We start from the raw sequence: 17,416 nt of genomic DNA, 5'->3' as shown, positions 1-17,416 counted from the left end.
TTCCTTCATTGATCACTAAGTGAGAAAACGCCTTACAGCTGGATCTCATGGAGAAGGCTCCTTCCTCTCTGATGACTCTAGCTTATGTCAAGTAGACATACAAAACCAGCCAATACAGTTTGTGTGTGTGTCTCCCTGTCTGTCTATGTATCTGTGTCTATGTGTTTATTGTGAATGTACTGTTTCCTTGATTTTTTTTCTCGCTGTGCTTGTTATTTGTATATAGGAAAGCGTGTTAATTAGATATCCTGCCACTGTGCTGAAAGTGTTTATCAACTCTAAGGTGTTTTTGCTAGTATCTTTAGAGCATTTTATGTATAGGACTATATCCTCTGCAAAAAGGAATACTTTGATTTCATCTCTCCTTATTTATCCTTTATTTCTCTCTCATTGTCTAAGACTTCATACACTTTATTGAGTGGAAATGAGAAGAGTTGATGCTCTGTCTGGCTCATGAGCTTGGTGGGATTATTTTGAGGTTTTCTCTATTTAGTGTTTGTCATACAGCCTTGATTTATGTTGAGGCGTGCTCCCTCCATTCCTAGCCTCTCTGTGACTGGTATCCTGAAGGGATGATGAATTATTTTTCAAAGGCCTTTGCATTTTCTGTTGAGATAATTGTGTGCGTTTTACCTTTTATTCCATTTATGTGATTAATTATATTCATTGATTAGTGGATCCACTTTTGCATTACTGATATACAGCCAACTTGGTCATGATGAATGATCTTTTTGATGTGATCTTGAATTCAGGTGGTTTTTTTTTGCAAATTTTTATTGAATTTTTTCATTTCTGTTCATCAGGGATATCCATCTGTAATTAACCTCTCTCACATTCTCTCTCTCTCTCTCTCTCTCTCACACACACACACACACACACACACATTCTGCTTTTATTTCTTGCATGCTTTTGCAAAGTCAACTATTATTCCTTTTACTTTTTAGTTTTTGTTATAAATATATACCCTAAGCTTTCTGAATTCTTTTATCTTTTATTCTCAATAGTGTGAAATTATGTGCTGATGTAGTTTTGTGGCACGTATCTTGCTTTGTTTTGTGTCTGACATTAAGCTGAGAAACTCTCACTTATTAATACCTCCGATATCTTTCTTCTGGTCCTCTCATTGTTGGTATATTAGTCATTCCAAAGTTCATGGATGTTCTTTTCTTTTTCTTCGGTTCACTCTTTGTATTCATGCTTTGGGAGTTTTTATTGGCAATTTAATCAAGCTCAGAGATTCTCATCCACATCCCTTGAGGAGCCTAGCAGAGGTAGTCTTCGTTCCTCCCCCTGTAGTTTCCACAGTTAGCATCTCTTCTTGGGCTACTTTGCCGGCTCTTTCTGTGTTTATACAGCCCATCTGTCCTCGCATGCTGTCTGCTTTGTCCATGCGACTCCCAGCATCTTAATAACAATTGCTGTAAATTCCCAGTCTGTTTGTTCCCATCAGTTGCCATCTCTGGATCCTGGTCTGGTGCTTCCTTTTTTGTTTGATTTTTGTTTTGATTTTAGTTGTCTTTTAATATGCCTTGACATTTTCTCACAATAGATAGCCATATTGGGCTACATAAGAAGAGCGACTGTAAATAGCCTAAGTGATGTGGTAGCCAAGAGAAGAGGCAGGCTGTGAGATGCATTCTAGAGCTCTCTGACTGGGGCTGAGCCTTGATGAGCCTGACACTCTGACTGTGATGTTTGTGCACTTCCCAGCCCCTTCTTTCTCATTAGTTGGGCCAAGATGTCAAGAAGGAAGTAGAAAAAGCTAGAAATAGGTCTACTGTATAATTCATCTATCCCTGTCTTGGGCATATGCCCAAAGAACTTTATATCCTACTACAGAGATAACCTGTTCATCCATGTTTGTCACTGTTCTATTTATAGTAGCTAGGAAGTAGAAACAGCCTAGATGCCCACTGACTGATAACAGATGAATAATTTCATTATCCATTCAAGAAAAATGAATTTAAAATTCATAGATCAATGAATAGAGATGGAAATAATCATGATGAGGGAGGCATCCTAGACCCAGTAAGACAAATGTCATATGGCTTGTCATCTTCATATATGTGTGTGTCCTTTGGAATCCCTATTGAGTTTCGGAAGCCAGTAAGGAGCCATGCAAAGGGAAAGTAGGTAAATACAATGGCATCGAGAGTAAAGAGGGAGTAATAGAACAGGAAGAGTTAAATGGGGTGGGAATGGGAGGGTAGGGTAAAGGAGAGAATAAGAGAATAGCTAACAGCAAAACCCTTTAAAAACATCATATGGAAATCTACTGTAGAAGCCCCTAAAATATATCCATACACATATATAAAAGACGTTATGCTATAATGGGGTAACAACACCCCTACCAGACACTGCAGGCTAACAAATAGAAATCATGGTCCCATAAACGGATTACCTCTCAGGAGTTTTTGGTTTCCGAGGTCCCATACACCCCCAAATCTTATAGGCTACTGCTAATGCTCTTGGTTACCCCAGAATGTGACTATAAGACTCGATTGCTGAAGCTACAGAACATGGAAAAATCAAGCTGTTCCTTGCCTGGCAGCTTTGTCCCTGCTGGATACCCTTCACAGCCCTGGAAGGTGCTATGCACATGGTTAGCGGAGCAAAGTAACCATCCATCCATGAGCCCGACAACCTGAATTTGATTCCTTGTGGTGGAAAGAGAGAGCCAAGTCCAGCAAGTTGTCTTCCGACCTCCGTATGCATGCATATATGCACGCATGCACGTGCACACATGCGCACACATTCATAATAGATAGATAGATAGATAGATAGATAGATAGATAGATAGATAGATAGATAGATAGGAAGAAAATGGTAAAATTGTATTGTATTTCTGGAACAAGGACTTAGCAATTAAGAGCACTGGTTACCTTCTAGAGGTCCCAAATTCAATTCCCGCACGCATATGGTAGCTCACAACCATCTATAACTCCAGTTCTGGGGGACGTGTCACCCTTCTTTGGCCTCTGTGAATACCAGGCAAGTACATACACAGACATTTTTGTAGACAAGTCACAAAATAAAATAATTTTTGAAAGAAAAATTAAACTCTACCTGTGATTTCTGATCAGGTCTAACATTTCCAAATGGGTGGGATGGCAAATTGCTTGTCTTCTCTTGTTAATTCCCTGGTTCCTGACCCAGCTCTATTTTGCTTTAAAATCTTTTTATTTTGTTCCCTCCGTCATTTTAACTTATAAAGCAGAGGTGTAAAGCTTTACCTCTTACTCCACAAATGCTTCTCCGGTTATTATTTTTTTTTTGGTTTGTGTCTTTAACATTAGAGATTTGTTCTTCTGGCAAATTTTCGTTAGCATATTTAATGATACCTTCCCCAGCTCATATTTAAATATTTGTTCATATTTTCTTTGTAGATATTTGGTTTTTCCTAACATGTCTTTAAATACTATAAAATTAATTTTGTCAAATATGTAGTTTTTAATGGTTTGCCAAATTAATCCCATTTTCTGATTATTGCCAGTCTATGGAAATTCAGTATTTTTTGAGTCTGTTTTAAAATTTCAGGGTTTTCTCAAATTCTTATTCTAATTTCAGATGCTGTTGCTTTTTAGCTAATGATGTATTTTTCTTTCTGGTGCTTATACCTCTTACTGTTCTTTATTTCTTTGGCTCTGAATTTAAGAATGCATTAGATGACAGTGTAGATATTTTGATTTTTCTCTTTCTATTGAAATTAACATTTTTTACTTATTTTTGTTTGTTTCTTAAGAGAATATCTCATTTGTAACACAAACTACCCTTTATATACTGATAGCCCAAGATAGCCTTGAACTCCTGATTCTCCTGCCTCCACGTTTTCATTGCTAGGTTTGCAAACACGCTCCAGCACACTTAGGTCTCCTAGCCCTTCGTTGCTTATTTTTGTTTCATGTTCAGAGAAGTTGGTTTCACTGAGGCAGCCTTTCGCCCATGTATCAGGGCTCTTCCTTGTCACTCAGCACTGCTTCCCCAACCTCGCCCCTCTGCCTCTCCACGCCCCCCTTCCTGCAATTGCTCCTCTGTTTCCACAGTGTGTATTTGGCCACCCTCTTTTCCCCTCACCCCGTTCCACAAGACTTCACTCTTGTCTCTTGCGGTCCTCTTCTCTCACGTTGTCTGCCTGTGTGTCAGTTTAAGACTGGATTCTGCATGTAGAAGACCACGTGTCTGTGTTTATCCTTTCATCTGCGGGTGGATGCCTAGGTTGTTATGATCAAGCGGCAGTCAATGCGGATGTGCAAGTCCCTCTGACACGTGGACTTACAGTCCTCTGGGCATGTGCCCAGGGGTAGGTGGCTGCCTGGCATGGTAGTTCTGTTTTTGTTTTTGGAGGGACCTTCACGTTAATTTCCATAGTGGCTATAATAGGGTTTATATTCCTACCAGCACTGCCTGATGACTAATGACTCATCCTACCCAGCATTTGCTACCATTTGATTTCTTTTTTTTTATTTTTTTTATTTTTTATGTTTTTTTTTAATTTATTTATTTATTAAAGATTTCTGTCTCTTCCCCGCCACCGCCTCCCATTTCCCTCCCCCTCCCCCAATTAAGTCTTCCCCCCAGCCCGAAAAGCAATCAGGGTTCCCTGTCCTGTGGGAAGTCCAGGGAACCCCCACCTCCATCCAGGTCTAGTAAGTTGAGCATCCAACCTGCCTAGGCTCCCACAAAGCCAGTGCGTGCAGTAGGATCAGAAACCCATTGCCATTGTTCTTGAGTTCTCAGTAGTCCTCATTGTCCGCTATGTTCAGAGAGTCTGGTTTTATCCCAGGCTTTTCCAGACCCAGGCCAGCTGGCCTTGGTGAGTTCCCAATAGAACATCCCCATTGTTTCAGTGTGTGGGTGCACCCCTCGCGGTCCTGAGTTCCATGCTCGTGCTCTCTCTCCTTCTGCTCCTGATTTGGACCTTGAGATTTCAGTCCTGTGCTCCAATTTGGGTCTCTGTCTCTGTCTCCTTTCATCGCTTGCTGAAGGTTAATATTCAGGAGGATGCCTATATGTTTTTCTTTGGGTTCTCCTTATTTAGCTTCTCTAGGATCACTATCTATAGGCTCAATGTCCTTTGTTTATGGCTAGAAACCAAATATGAGTGAGTACATCCCATGTTCTTCTTTTTGGGTCTGGCTTACCTCACTCAGGATAGTGTTTTCTATTTCCATCCATTTGCATGCAAAATTCATGAAGTCCTTGTTTTTTATTGCTGAGTAGTACTCTAATATGTATAAATTCCATACTTTCTTCATCCATTCTTCCATTGAAGGGCATCTAGGTTGTTTCCAGGTTCTGGCTATCACAAACAATGCTGCTATGAACATTGTAGAGCATATACTTTTGTTGTATGATAAGGCCTCTCTTGGGTATATTCCCAAGAGTGGTATTGCTGGGTCCAAGGGTAAGTTGATCCCGAATTTCCTGAGAAACCGCCATACTGCCTTCCAAAGTGGTTGCACAAGTTTGCATTCCCACCAGCAATGGATGAGTGTACCCCTTTCTCCACAACCTCTCCAACAAAGGCTATCATTGGTATTTTTGATTTTAGCCATTCTGACAGGTGTAAGATGGTATCTTAAAGTTGTCTTGATTTGCATTTCCCTGATCGCTAAGGAAGTTGAGCATGACCTTAAGTGTCTTTTGGCCATTTGAAGTTCTTCTGTTGAGAATTCTCTGTTCAGCTCAATGCCCCATTTTATAATTGGGTTGATTAGCCTTTTACGGTCTAGTTTCTTGAGTTCTTTATATATTTTGGAGATCAGACCTTTGTCAGTTGCGGGGTTGGTGAAGATCTTCTCCCAGTTGGTGGGTTGCCTTTGTGTCTTAGCGACAGTGTCCTTTGCTTTACAGAAGCTTCTCAGTCTCAGGAGGTCCCATTTGATTTCTTAATGATATCCATCTGACTGGGGTGAGGCCGACTCCCAGAGCAGTTTGCATTACGTTCTCCATGATGGCCAAGGATAACATTTTGTTATTGTTTCTTTAAATATTTATTGGCCCTTTGTATTCCTTTTTTGTAATCTGACTGTTCCATTCATACATATACTTATAATTGATCACATGAGTTGGTGTTTGGGGTTGTAATTTTTTGAATTCTTTCTAGATACTAGTTCCCTGTTGGATGTATAGTTGGCCAAAGTTTTCTCCCATTCAGTAGGTTGTCTCTTCACTACAGAATTTTTATTTCGTATAATCCGCTCTATCAATTCTCATTTCCTGTGCCTATAGCCTTTTCATCAAGTCCTTGCTTGTGCCTGCTTCTGAAAGTGTGTTTCTACGTTTTCCTCCAGCAGTCTCAGGGTTAGCGAGTGTCGACTTTCGCTCCTCTGCATTTATCCAGCCAGTTTTTTCTAGCCCCGCTTGTTTCCCCGATCCCTGTTGGAAGACTGACCCTTAGGACAGACAGGATGAGCGGTGACTTTGGTGAGCTTAATCTCCTTGTGGTCACATGAGGAGGGTGTACTAAGGGAATGAACAAGTCCTCAATGCAGGGCCCAAGCCTCACTTGCTCATCAGAGTCCTCTGGAGTTGTGACTCCCTTACCTTTGATGGCCACCTGAAAGTGTGCACTCCCTCAAGCACGACAGCCCCTAGGGCAGCATCTTCTCCAGTATCCTGATGCTGACCTGACATGCCCTTCCTCTGACCTGGAGGGATGCTGCAAATCTTGTCATGCTGCTTCACTTGCAGTAGGTAGGCTTCCCAAGAAGGCAGGCAGAATAGTGAGTGTCATTCCATCGAGCTCCATTGGCCCCCAGCTGCTAGCACATTACGGTTCCTGTTGGGCCATCTGGTCTGGGAGCAAATACCCAAAGAGAAAGGCTGTTGACATTTCGATGGGAAAAGTTGGGCAAGATATGCTTGTAGTGGGGTTCCAAGATATTCCTTGGCTACTAAAAGAAAGATGGACCCAAGAGAGTGTGGGTCGTGGGCAGGTGCAGATAGCCATGCTCTCTTGTGTAACATCAGTCCTCCTCTACATCCTGGGGCAGCCCGTGTGCTAGAAGCTGATGCACAATCATCTCTCACCCTAAACTCATCACTTTCCCACGTGTGCATCTCCCCATGCCCTCTGTCCCGCCTGCCTAGGGCTCCAGGTGCCTGTAAATGTGTTTTGAGCATCTGCTTTCTTACCAACAGCCTGTGTCCCACCTCCCTCCTGAGACACCCACCTCCCTCCCGAGACGCCCACCTCCCGAGACGCCCACCTCCCTCCCGAGACGCCCACCTCCCTCCTGAGACACCCACCTCCCTTCCGAGATGCCCACCTCCCTCCCGAGACGCCCACCTCCCGAGATGCCCACCTCCCTCCTGAGACGCCCACCTCCCTCAGTCGTCATCTCTGTTTTCATGTTTTCACTGTACACACACACTTGTGTCTGATATGCCAAGGGATACAAAAGAATACAGAGCATCATATACTTACAATTCTAAGTATAGTTGAACTTTCTTTCTCTCTCTTTCTTTCTTTCTTTCTTTCTTTCTTTCTTTCTTTCTTTCTTTCTTTCTTTCTTTCTTTCTTTCTTTCTTTCTGATGGAGCCAAAAACTTAAAACACTTTATACTGGAATTCTATATTGAATGGCTGAATTTATCCTTCGTTGAAGCATTTTTATTTCCTTCAGTTAATATTAAGAACATTCATTTGAAAACACTATGTGGCAAATTGTTAGGCTTTTCACTTGGGGAATATTTGCAGTAATGATCCAATGGAGGGACAGAGGGTCAGAATGGGGGGAGGGGTGAAGAAGTAAGCTTGTGACTGAAGTGTCTTACATGTGAAAGCCTGAACCTGTGACATGTTCCCTTAGACTGTCTCTTTGCCTCAGTTGTTCCGTTCTAACTGTCCTCTTGTTTCCTTCCCACTGTGCACACATGGCGGCTCTGCGCACCGCAGGATGAAGTTTTAACTGTGATCCGGAGAGTGGATGATAACTGGGCTGAAGGCATGCTGGGAGACAAGGTCGGGATTTTCCCACTCTTGTACGTGGAGGTAAGCTCACTAACACACCTGTTGTTTGGTTCCCCAGAATGCGGGGCCCTGGCCTGGGGGAGCCCCTTCCTGAGGTAGAGGGAGATTCCTCCCCTCCCTAAGCGTGTAATGCCTGTGGCTTCCTGGAGGCTTCTTCTGAACTGCCCCAGTGTATGACGATTCTCTGACCACTTTCAGAGGTCTCCCCACTGCATAGACATGTCTTAATCATTATGAGAAACACAGGGTCTCCTGGGCAGCCATTTCATCCAGGACCTGATACATGGTACAGCAACTGCAGGTTTGAGGGCAAGCATCTGGCTAGAATCCTGCCAGCTCACCAAGGAACTCGTGTCTGGCCTCACTGTCCCATCTACGTGGATACATACAATCATACTGAGCCCTTGTTGGGCCGTAAATGAAAGATGACGTATACCACAAGCTGCACTGTGTTCTCCAGCTGTGGCTGGCTCTCACCTGGGCTTGCCAAACAATCACAATGAGACAAAGGTTGCAGATGTGGTCAGAGCCAGTCTGACCTTTGCTCCTGAACAGCCCTACTCTGAGAAGACTGACCCTTCCCCCCATAGCTCCTTCTGCTCCGTAGAACTGAATGCCTCGCCACTCTCTCCGTAATCCTCACACGTTAGCTGTCCCAGGCTCACCTCTGTCCACAATACGCTTGCCCAAGACTTTTCCTCATGGCCTTCCCAGCTTCTTTACTGCTGCCCCAGCACTATCCATGGCCCCAGGTCCCAGCACCGCCACTTTATCTTTTCCCCCTAGCAGTGGTCCTCAGTCTATGGGTCATACCCCTTTGGGGGATGGAAAGACCCTTTTACAGGGGTCACCTAAGACCATCAGAAAACAGATATTTACCTTATGATTCATAATAGTAGCAAAATTACAGTTATGAAGTAGCAATGAGAATAATTTTATGGTTGGGGGTCACCACAGAATGAGGAACTGTATTTAAGGGTCACAGCGTTAGGAAGGTTGAGGACCACTGCTGTTATTGCATGACAGCTGGGCAACGCGCATTTGCTGGAATGTAGAAAGGAGAAGCCTGTGTTCCTCACCATCACGGGAATGATGGAGACCCAGGGGTTGGTACAAGAATTAGGCCCAACATTCAAAAAGGCCTTCTTTCCAGGTCCCTATTCCAGGAAAGAGTAGAATAGTGTCATTATTTTGGTATTTTAACTTGTGCTTGTGTTAATAGAAGTAAAATAAGCAGTCTAAGAGTGTCCCTCCTCCCTCAACCAAGAGGTCAAGGATGAATTGAATGAGCCATAGGATTGCTTTTGAAGGACTCTATCCCTGCCCTGTAGCATGGTCACCCACCTGAAGATCTCCATCCAACACAGTCCCTTTTCACAAGGCTCCAAAAGATTGTGGTCATAGTCAGCCCTCAGCCCAGCTCTCAGCTAGCTAAGGCAACTTAGGGACATCGTAGGCTTCTGACATGGACCCCTCTGGGCACATTTCCCATTCTTCACCTCTGCCAGTGACCAACCTTGTCACCTTTATGAGACACAGCAACTCATGTCTTCCAGAAGCTGGAGGTCTAGAACACCCAGGGTGCATTATTTTCACTTCTGTACTCTAGGTGGTGTGAGAGACGGAGGAGGAGAACAGTTCCAGGCAGTGGTAGCATCCTCATCCCAGAACGGATAGGAGCTTATGGGAGCAGGTTGGATTATGCCAGACCCAAGCCCTTGATCTGATGCAGCTATATCTGGGGCTTAAACAAAACTTGTATGGTGTGTGGGAAACTTTTGGTACTATTTATAGATTCTGAAAAGAAAATAATGGTAGCAAAACTAAAATCCTGATTAAGCTAAATAGATGTAATCAGTCCCAAAGTAAATGTTACTAATGGCAACTGTCTCCTGTGTGACGGTCCCTAGCATCAGCTCTAGAATGCATTGCCAGGCGTTTGTTGAACCTCATTCAGCTGCCTGAATTGGTTTGGGTTCATCCTCTCATGCAGCACAGTAGCTCATTACTTCATCGACTATAAAGAGGGGAAGTTATTTTGAACCCCTGTCTCTAAACATAGTGTTACCACGGAGAGAAAGCAGAGTTCTGCAGCTGTGATTCTGGGCATGGCCGGTGGTGCTGTGGCACTCTGCTGTTTGCTAGCTCCTGGTACTTGTCGTTTCTGTCTTTCGTCTTGCTGATTTCCAGTCCCCTGACTGGGCAGGTGAACGTTTTCAGGGAGAAAGCTCAAGAGAGGTTGTATGTGAGTCAAGTTTCTCTGAGGAGATGGTGGCAATCATGTACTAGAGGACATGTGAAGGAAGTTGGCTCATGCGGTTATGGAGGCTGAGGAGTCAGACAACAAACCACCCACAAGCTGGAGCCCTGAGATGCATGTGGCTCAGTCCAAGTGCAAGGGTCTCAGCAGAGACACAGATGGAAGGTCTCTTGGCCTCAGGCAGAAGGCCTGAGAATTGGGAGATGGTTGTTCCAGTGAAAACTCAAACCGCGAGGAACAACTGCTGTTTTTGAACAAGTCTTTTCTAGGAAATTCAGTATGTTCTTAGAAACTCGTTGTAAGATCACACATTGTCTGAAACCCTTTATCCTCACCCGCTACCCTCCCTGAGGGCTTCTGACTTCAGCCACAGCCAGGGGATAAGTGAAGCTCCAAGTCACAGTTCCCGAGGTTTGAACCTCCTCAACCCCCAGGCAGACCCTGCCCACTGATGCTACCCCCAGGCCTTGCACCTAGACCGACTTTGCACACTGTAAGTTCCTCCAGGAAACTCAAGACTGGAGAGCCGGATGCTAATGCAGGATCTTCCTAACACTTCACAGGAGAGACACTGGTCCTGGGCAGATGACACATGTACTCAGCCTTAGCTTAAGAGAAGTTTGAGCCGGGCAGTGGTGGCGCACGCCTTTAATCCCAGCACTTGGGATTAAAGAGGCAGGTGGATCTCTGTGAGTTCGAGACCAGCTTGGTCTACAAGAGCTAGTTCCAGGACAGGCTCTAAAACCACAGAGAAACCCTGTCTCGAAAAAGCAAAAAGAGAGAGAGAGAGAGAGAGAGAGAGAGAGAGAGAGAGAGAGAGAGAGAGAGAGAGAGAGAGAAGTTTGCATGGATGTAGATAGAACAGTATTGCTAGTATCTGTTTGATGATCATTTGGGGCATTAGAAAAATGGATCAGGAAGACGGGTGTGAACATCCCCATTGGCAGGACACGGCATTTGGTTCAACGACAGTATGTTCCCTCAATCTGCAAGCCAGTGTGTAACTCTGTAGTTGCTGAGTGAAAGATTTTGTTCTAGATCTGGAAAAAGGAAAGAAAAGGCTTGTGCAAGTTTTCTTCAAGAGACCAGACACAGCGGAAGAGTATGTGGGCTGGGCTCAGCTGAGCAGACTGCCTTGGGAAACTCGCGTGCCTACCACGCATTTAACACTGCAAGCCGCTCCCGTCCTCTCACTTCCTAAGGTGTTTAGGGTCATCTCTGAGACTTCCTCTGTTCTATCTGCAAACAAACTCCACCTGTCATAGGATCCCAGAACAGCCCTGGATAGCACGTATGTCCCCATGGGCCTGGTGAGGCGCACCTGCGTCACAGGAGAGAGCTCTGGCTGTTTCACTTTCTTACCAGGACAGGTCATTCACAGGGACAGGAATAAAAGCAATTAACACTCAAGTAGGTGAAGATGGAGTTATTTTTACACTTGACTCGAGCCCCTCGGCTGGGTGCTAGCTGTCTGATGGCCTCTTCCTGCAGAGGGACACTGGCTCAGAGTTATCCTCCTTAGGCTATGCTGAGCCACCTGCCTGCCTTAGCGCCTTCCGTGACAATAGACAAGGGGCCTTGGCTCAGCTCCCCTCAGCCTGGTACACTTGCTTGTCCATTCTTCATATTTTGATCTTTCCTATAAAAGGGGTCCTGGCTGGTGACTCACAAACCAGCGAACCTCACAGTCTTCAAAGCTCTATAGTCTTAGCCTTAAAAAGCCCAGTGCAGTCAAAGGCATCTGGCTCGCGAAAGGCGTCTAGCTCTCACAAGTACCTAGGTTAGCTTGTCACCTCCCTTCCAAGCCCAGGGGTGTTTCCTCAGTCCTCATCCTTCTGAACTTTGCATAACAACAAACACACATGCGCGCTCACACCTTTCCCTCTTGAAGCCACGTTCCGTTCCGTAGCCACATGACTTTCAACCCATGCCCCGTAACTCTTCGACATCCACCCCATTCTGGCTCATCTTTTTACTATATGGAGTTCAGGTGTTCTTGGAGGCCTTCCTTGAATGCCATTCCCTGTCCTGTCCAGTCTACACACACTCCCCATCTAACCATAAAATAGCACAGGATAATGTTCTCCAGTTGAGAGGTCATGGGCTGGCCCCTCCCAGGCACCTCAGCTGGGTTAGGTACACACGCATAGCTGCCGTCAGAATCCTGACGAGGAGTCACTTCGAGGCTGGACTATAAACCCTACAATGACTAGGCTGAAACAGGCCCTTTCTACTTTGCTGTCGGCCCATGCTAATTTTCTCCCAGAATTACAGAGTAAGACTACCTCCCCAGGGAACGAGTCTTTACTTGGAGAAGGGCCCAGAGAGCATCCTCCCCATTTTAAAAAGCAAATTTCACTTTATGTTTAGGGTAAGCAACATCTTATAAGATGCTTATGCAGTTAAATGGTTACTATGGTATAATAAGTGAGCCCAGCCATTAGCACACACAGCCGCTCATTTTCCCATTGGCAAGGACAGCTGCAGTTTTCTCCTGCTACAGAAATCCTTAGTGTGATTCTACAGCTGTTATCAACCACCGTGCCCCCGTTACACCCCAGCTCTTTAACTTGTTCATGCCACCGTCTACTCCTTCACGTCTTTTGACACATTGCCTCCTCCACACCTTGGTAGTCATTGCTTTATTCTCTATATATTTGACTCCTTTTCAGAGTCCATATCGTGAATAAGATCGTTTGCCTCTTTTCTTTGTACATCTGACTCATTTAACCGAGCATCATGTTCTCCCGGTCCATCCATAGCACCGCAGACTTAAAGATGTTGAGACCACCTCCCTGCAGTCTTGGCACTCAGGGGATGAGGCCTCAAATACTTCAAGGCCTTGAGATTGAGGCCAGTCTGGGCAGCATAGTGAGATTATGCTACACAAACAAACTTGAAACATAAAGTAATTTCTCAGATTCTACCTAGCAGGGGCAGAGATAGGTCCTGGCTATAGAGGTGGGAACCGTTTTTTCCAGCAGAGATGTGGTACTGAGGCTGCCATACTCTTTGGGCAGGGCTGGCAGAGGTAACAGTTTTCAGACATGGTGTAGAGAGCGTGTAGCTATGCAGAAGTCCTTTGGCACCTTCACAGCGACAACAGAGCGTCTCCCTGCTGAGGTCAGGGAAGGCTTTAGTTCAGGAGTGGGGTGCCTGATTTTATAGCAGGAACCAAGCATTGACTGCAACCTCAGAGTTGCTCCCCTGGTCCCCCACGGTTGCAATACTTGGCAAGGGATTTTTACCAAGATTTGTACCCCTGCCAGTAGGGAAAAATACCTCATATGTTACCTTTGGTACTAATTATTGTTTTGTAAAGATTGTACACAAGTTCATGGTGATCCTGGCACTTATAAGATTTAACAGAAGTGCTCGAATATGCAAGTGCACTTTGGAAGAATTTCTATAGCTCCTCCCTTCAACCAGTTATGGCAAAATGAGAAACAACTGAGTGTAGCTCCGTCTTATTCCTGCTGAAATCACTCACATCCCCTCTCTCCTGCTCTTTTGTCTTTCAAGTCCTTCAAAGTTAGAGTAATGAAGGGCTCGACTTTGAAGCTATTGAAAACTATCTTCCCAAAGGGAAGCCAAAGCCAACATTTGGTTAATCACCACATTTTCTAGATTTCTTCTTTTCTGTGGTTTTCCCTTCTTCAAATATAATATTTTTACTAATCATTTGTTAGTTACATTCATGCGTACAAAAGATTTTGATCATATCCACCCTCCATTCATCCTCATAACTCCTCAGTGATCTACCCCAAGTTGCCCCCACACAACTTCATGTGCTAGCTCTCGCTCTTGCTCGCTCTCTCTCTCTCTCTCTCTCTCTCTCTCTCTCTCTCTCTCTCTCTCTCTCTCTCTCTCTCTCTCCCCCTCTCTCCCCCTCTCTCCCTCTCCCTCTCCCTCTGTCTCTCTCCACCAAGTCCAATTTATATTGACCGTATATATTCTGGCTTATGGCTTTTCGGTCATCCACTGGAGTGTGGTCAACTTTCTAGGAGTCACACACCCTTAAAGAAATCTAACTGTCCCTTCTGCAGAAGACAGCTGTCACTAACTCCTCAGTTAGGCTGGCAGGGGCGGGATTCCAAAACAGAGACTCGGAGTGTTATTTACATTTCTATTTTATGGAATAACTTGAGCACTGCTGAGGTTGATTCCTCTTTTAAGGTCTGCTAGAATTCTGTGCTGAACTCTCTGACCCTGTGCTTTTTTTAGTTGAGAAATCTCTAAATTACTGCTTCTGTCTTGTTAGTTGTTACAAGATATGATGAGGTCACCTTGCTTTAAGTTTGCTAGTTATGTGCATTTAGATATAGATTCATTACTTTTCGACTTTCCAATTTTATGGAGCATACTTTTTAAATGTTTCTTAATTTTTCTTTGAGATTATAATACAGTTACATCATTCCCTTTTCCTCCCTTCAAAACCTCCCATGCATGCACCTGCTCTCTTTCAAATTTATAACTTTTTTTTCTTTCATTGTTGTTTTGTGTGTGTGTGTGTGTGTGTCTGTCTGTCTGTCTTTGTCTGCCTGAATCTGTGTCTGTGTGTTTCTATGTGTGTCTGTGTATGTATTCCTATTGAGACAACCTATTCAGTCTGAATAAGGTTGTTTTGTTTTCAGTGACCACTTGGTATTAGATATCCAGTTGTGCAGGTTCCTCCCCAAGGAAGACTATTTCTCCCACTCTCAGCATTTCTTAATTGCCTGTAGCTCTTTGTGTAGCATTACTCCTTTGCAGCCTCCCCCTCCCCACTCACCCTTGTCAACATTTTCCTGTCTATTGGTGTCCTCTTTGTTGAGCTCTCTTTGAGGCAGTCGCGTTGGTGAGACTATGCGTGTAGCTTGTGACACTTCTAGGAGACATAATTTCAGAGCAAACTCCCTGTTCCTTTGGGTCTTACAGTCTTTCTATCTCCTCTTCTACAATGATCACCGAGTCTTGGGTGCAGGAGTTGTGTTATAGCTGTGTGTCCATTGGCACTGGGGTCTATAACTGCATTTCCATTGGTTTGGTTTTCTGTCGTGATCTCCATCTGTTCCAAAGTGGTGTCCTTGGTGAGGGATACTTATTTGGAATAAATTTAAAGATTATGCTGGTTTATTAAGGTGGCAGTTGTAGGTTCCCCTCCAAGGTCCATGATCTCACTAGTTCTAAGTAGTTGGCTAGGTTTCCAGTACCAGACATGATTTCCCTCTTGTTGGATTATTCTTAAGTCCAATTAGAGAGCTCTTGGTTACTCCCAAGGTATAGATACCACTATTGCGCCCTCAGACCTCTCATGCTATGCTGGTCAGTAATTCATAGGTAGTTTATAGGCATCGTAGCTGGGTTCTCTCCTTCATGGAGAGAACTGTTATGTTAACTCATGGTACCATGAAAGCTAGTCCTAAAGTAGGAGGAGGTTTTCAAGTCAGACACAATTCAAGGACTTTAGGTCCCATTTCTGAAATTTTTCTGCATTTACGATGCTATTGGCTATGAGTTTCTTATATATGGCTTTTACTGTCTTGGGTGAAGAGCTTCAGGCAATTCTCTTCTGAGAGAGAATCAGTCTTCTTCAGGGACAAGGCCCCTGCTGTGTTATCCAATACCAAGGGGCCAGCCCTAATCATATATGCATATAAGCAACACTGAAGGGACTCAGAAAGCTGTGTTTATGAATATATATATATATATATAACATTTGTAAATTTATATATACATAAATACATTTGTAAATTTATATATAGACATACATAATACATATATGTATATATACATATATGTTACAATAACTAAAGGAGTCATGGATTTTGGAGTGGGAGTGACATGGAAGAAAGAAATGGAAAATTATGGAAATTAAGAATTTATATATGAAAAAGAAAAAAATAACCCTTTTAAAAATTGAGACATGGAAGGAAAGAGTTCTCAGAAGTTGGAATACAAATGTCTGGGAAAGCAGTTTTTAAATGTTCAATATCCTTAGAAATGCAAATTAAAACTACTTTGCAATTTCATCTTAGCATCATCACAATGGCTACGATGAAAAAAGAAAAGGGAAAAGGGTAATACTCATTTTTGAGGGAATGTAAAGATGTGTAGCCACTGTGGAAAATGGGGTGGTAGTTTCTCAAAGGTTAGAAATAGATCTATGGAATAATCCAGTTATGCCTACGTTATTTCTAGAGCGCCCCATGTCTTACTCTAGAAATAGTTGCTCATTCGTGTTCACCCCTGTTCTCCTCATAAGTACCCAGGAAATGGAGACACCTAGATGCCCAGTGTCTGATTGATGGATAATGAAAATGTAGTGCATTTACATGATGAAATAATATTCAGTTGTTATGAAAAATGAAATTATTACTGCCAGCATGCACACGTGGCCTGCTCCTTCACACTCTGGGACTACCCCCCCCCCGTTCTACAGCCATGGCTCCTGGTCATCACCTCCCTTTCATTGTATCTGACATATCTAGCCTGGTGGAATTTGCTAGACACCATGTATCTCTTGGTTTGAATCTAATCACAGAGGCACAGCAAATGCACTCGGGGATGCTGGTCTGGCAGTCAGAGATGTGTCTAAGCTACCGAGAGGTTCCAGAAATGTTGTGTGGAGGGGGCAGGGCATGCAGTATTCCTGAAGATAATGCTGACTTGGTCAGCTTTTATTTCAGCCTTATAAGAGTCATTTCCTATTATCAAACTCCGGGCTGAAGTCAAGGACATAGAAGCAAACAAACAACAAAAATACAAAGAACCAAGGAAATGAAGGGTTGGTCCTCTGAGGAAACCAAACAGATTGACAGACCTTTGGCCAAATTAAAAAGCTGAGAGAGGAAATTCAAATTAATAAATTTTGAGAAGAAAAGGAAGATATTCCAATGTACCCCGAGGTGTGTACTTTAAAATCTGTATTCTGCAGCATACCTCTGATATGATGGAAGGAAATGGGGAGGGCTCTGATTAGTGGATAGGGAGGAAGATAAATGCAGAAGGAAAGGAGTAAAATAGCAGTAGGGATTCTGAAAGAGTCCTAAGCAATTACACAATAAATTATCTCCCAAAAATGCTTACGCTTATGCAAGTCAGTGTATAAATACATGTATAGTTTCAATGAGATTTTCGTGTCTGGGCTGACAATGCTCCCCCAATGAGCCATAGGCCATGTAAAAAATACAAAACACACAA

At 43.7% G+C, this 17,416-nt stretch overlaps 1 protein-coding gene across 1 annotated transcript in view; it reads left to right on the top strand.

The window, feature by feature from the left end:
• Positions 1 to 17,416, top strand: part of Sh3rf3 (SH3 domain containing ring finger 3) — a 264,667-nt gene that overhangs the window by 169,640 nt on the left and 77,611 nt on the right. The window contains exon 3 of the mRNA XM_075980221.1: positions 7,900 to 7,995. Coding sequence (XP_075836336.1) covers positions 7,900 to 7,995 — 96 coding nt within the window. The remainder of the gene's footprint in view (positions 1 to 7,899; positions 7,996 to 17,416) is intronic.

The sequence above is a fragment of the Microtus pennsylvanicus genome, chromosome 7, assembly GCF_037038515.1.
Source record: "Microtus pennsylvanicus isolate mMicPen1 chromosome 7, mMicPen1.hap1, whole genome shotgun sequence".
Classification (NCBI taxonomy): domain Eukaryota; kingdom Metazoa; phylum Chordata; class Mammalia; order Rodentia; family Cricetidae; genus Microtus; species Microtus pennsylvanicus.
This window is presented reverse-complemented; position numbering and strand designations above follow the sequence as displayed.